At 35.2% G+C, this 3,627-nt stretch overlaps 1 protein-coding gene across 2 annotated transcripts in view; it reads right to left on the minus strand.

Annotated features, from left to right (window-relative positions):
* The window catches only part of LRRC49 (leucine rich repeat containing 49), a 232,482-nt gene that overhangs the window by 221,727 nt on the left and 7,128 nt on the right, over positions 1–3,627 (minus strand). For both annotated transcript variants that reach the window (XM_006776066.2, XM_006776068.2), the window contains exon 3: positions 1,225–1,312. In XM_006776066.2, the coding sequence (XP_006776129.1) occupies positions 1,225–1,312 (88 nt within the window). The remainder of the gene's footprint in view (positions 1–1,224; positions 1,313–3,627) is intronic.

Here is a 3,627-nt window from a genome sequence, read left to right on the forward strand (position 1 = left end):
TGGGGGGGGACTGCACAGGAGGTAGCCAATCAATGATTCCCTTTCATCATTGATATTTCTGTCTCCCTCTCCCTCCCTCTGAAATCAATAAAATATTTTTTTAAATCCTACTTGAGAAATGTCAGGTTTTTCACATGTAAAACTTTGTGCCTAATACAGTATCTGGCACATTACATACTCAATAAATATGTATTCAACCGAACCAAAGAAGGCAAGAGAGATTTTTCCTGCACTGTGGAACTGCAGTTAGGTTGATGTCATGCCCAAGCACTTGGCCAAGGCAAGAGTGTAGGATATAGGAAAGAGAAAAATCATGTCAGATTACATGGGCCCATGACGAAAATCCAAAAATAAAAAAACAAAAAGTGAAAACTAATCAAATATTCAAAATTGCCACATATTGATGCAGTAATGAAATGAATAATCTAGAGAGGCCTATACTAATCAGTCCTCTCACACAAACTTCTAGGAGGTGGAGATGGTACTGTACATAGGATTCTGTACTACTACACACTACCAATAGCTAATAGTTATTAGCAACCAGCTAACAACTCAAATATAATATTGGAATTTTCTCCTTAAATTGAAAAATACACTTCAGAAATATAGCCAGATCATATAAGGCAGTATTTTTCAAAGTGTGGTCCACAAACCATATCTGTTAGAAACCCTTATTTCATTTATTAAAATATACATTTATATATGCCACCTAAGACCTATAAAATCAGAATGGGTAAGTGGAAAAGGGCAAGTGGAGCGCTGGAATACACTTTCTAACAAGTTCTTAGGTGATGCACACTAAAGTTTAAGGCCTTTGATATAATATCTATAATTATATGCATTACTAAGGGAGAGTGTTTCTTTTTCACTCCTAACTTTCCACTCTTCCCACTATTTCCTTATTTTCTAAAGAATGTTTCCATACTCTTACCTTCACTAATTAGCCATTTTTCCTACTTCCAATAAAGTATTTGGAAGATTCCTTCCCATTCTCTTATACATAGCCCACCCACAAACTACAATACATCTTTTTCTGTTTTGGGAATAATCTACTATGTTGTGTATATAAAATAAATTCTGACTTAAGTAAATATCAAATCAATTTGGTAACCAATAACCATTTCATTTTTAATTCAAGTCTATTTGAATCTAGAAATTCAATAATGTTAAACAATATTACTCAAAGAAGATAAACCATATTTGATTTCTACTCATTGACAATACCTTGCCTACTTGAGTAGTTTCTTTCAAGGTCATGTTGTAAGAGTCGACCAGGGAATGATGGTGTTTCTTTATTTAGCCTTAATTCAACCTAAAAAACATTTTTTTAAAAATTGGGTAAGAACTTAACAGTAAGTAATGAAGATAAGTACAAAATAACATATAGTAAGTGGCACATACTACAACATACAGATGAACCTTGAAAACATTATGCTAAGTGAAAGAATCAAAACACAAAATGCCAAAAATTGTATAATTCCATTTATGAATAATTGAGAATAAGAAAACCGATAGAAGTCACAGTAAGGGACTTTAACACCCTGGCAATACTGGATAGATCTTCCAGACAAAAAAAACAACAAGGAAACACAGACTTTAAATAACACACAAGATCAGGTGGATTTTATTGACACTTACAGAACATTTGACCCTAAAACTGTAGAATATACATTCTTCTCAATTACACATGGGTCATTCTCAAAGATAGACCATATGTTAGGACACAAAATAAGTCTCTACTAGTTCAAAAGGACTGAAATCATATCAAGCATCTTCTCTGATCACCATGGCATGAAATTAGAAATCAACCACAATAAAAACACTAAAAAACATTCAAACACATAGAGACTAAATAGTATGTTATTAAACAATGAATGAGTTACCAATGAACTCAACTAAGAAATAAAACACTTAATGGAAACAGCCATGGCATGGCATGAAATTAGAAATCAACCACAATAAAAACACTAAAAAACATTCAAACACATAGAGACTAAATAGTATGTTATTAAACAATGAATGAGTTACCAATGAACTCTACTTAAGAAATAAAACACTTAATGGAAACAGCCATGGCTGGTTTTGCTCAGTGGTTAACATGTCAGTCAGTCCCTGACAGAAAGGTGGTGGGTTGGATTCCAGATCAACAGCATGTTACTGGATTACAGTTTTGATCCCAGGCCTCATTCAGGAAGCTTAAGGGAGGCAGCCAGTGGATGTATCTCTATCACATCAATGTTCTTCTCTCTCCCTCTCCCTCTCCCTCTCCCTCTCCCTGTCCCTCTTCCCCTCCTCCCTCCCTTTCAACTCTCTAAAAATAAATGTAGAAGGAAGGAAGGAAGGAAGGAAGGAAGGAAGGAAGGAAGGAAGGAAGGAAGGAAGGAAGGAAGGAAGTTAGTTCATAGAAACAAAAATGAACACACAACAACTCAAAATCTATGGGACACAGCAAAAGCAGTCATGAGAGGGAAATTCCTAGCATTAAAGGCCTAACTCAAGAAACAAGAAAAGTTCTTTTAGAAAGAGAACAAGAAAAGCCCAAAGTAAGTAGAAAGAAGGAAATAATATTAGAGCAGACATAAATGACATAGAGACGAAAAAAAAAACACTACAAAAGGTAAATGAATCCAAGAGCTAGTACTTTGAAAAAGATAAACAAGATTGATGAGCCTTAAGTCAGACTCATCAAGGAGCAAACAGAGAGAATCCAAATTAATAAAATCAGAAACAAAAAGATGAGGTAACAACTGACACCACAAAAACATAAAGAATTGTAAGAAATACTATGAACAACTATATGTCAAACAAGCTGGAAAAACTAAACAAAATGGACAAATTCCTAGAAAAAATATAATCTTCCATAACTGAATCAGGAAGAATCAGAAAACCTAAATAAGCCAATAAAACTGATGAAATTGAAGCAGCAATCAAAAAAATGCCAGCAAACAAAAGCCCTAGTCTGGACAGCTTCACAGGGGAGTTTTACCAAACATTCAAAGAAGAACTAACACTTACCTTCCTCAAACTATTCCAAAGAATCCAAGAGGAAGAAACACTTCCAAGCTCTTTTAGGGGATCAGCATTATCTTAATTCCAAAACCAGATAAAGACAATACAAAGAAAGAGAATTACAGGCCAATTTTGCTGATGAACATAAATGCTAAAATCCTCAAGAAAGCATTAGCAAATTGGATCCAGCAATATATTAAAAAGATAATACATCATGACCAAGTGTGATTTATTCCAGGAATGCAAGGCTGGTAGAATACTCAAAAATCTATAAATGTGATACGTCACAAAAACAAATTGAAAGACAAAAACGACATGATCATATCAATAGATGCAAGAAAAAGCATTTAGCAAAATCCAAAACCCAACTTTATATATAAAAACCTAAGCAACCATTTGACCAGTAGCTATGAGGTGCACTGACCACCAGGAGGAAGACGCTCAATGCACAGGCATGAAAACATGGAACAGACTGATGAATCTCAGAGGGAAGTGGGGAGGGGCGAGGGCAGGAAGAGAGATTAACCAAAGACCTTATATGCAGCTGAAACTGGTTTGGCTCAGTGGATAGAGCGTCGGCCTGTGGACTGAAAGGTCCCAGGTTTAGTTCCGGTCGGG

Source organism: Myotis davidii, unplaced genomic scaffold (genome assembly GCF_000327345.1).
Source record: "Myotis davidii unplaced genomic scaffold, ASM32734v1 scaffold1069, whole genome shotgun sequence".
Classification (NCBI taxonomy): Eukaryota; Metazoa; Chordata; class Mammalia; order Chiroptera; family Vespertilionidae; genus Myotis; species Myotis davidii.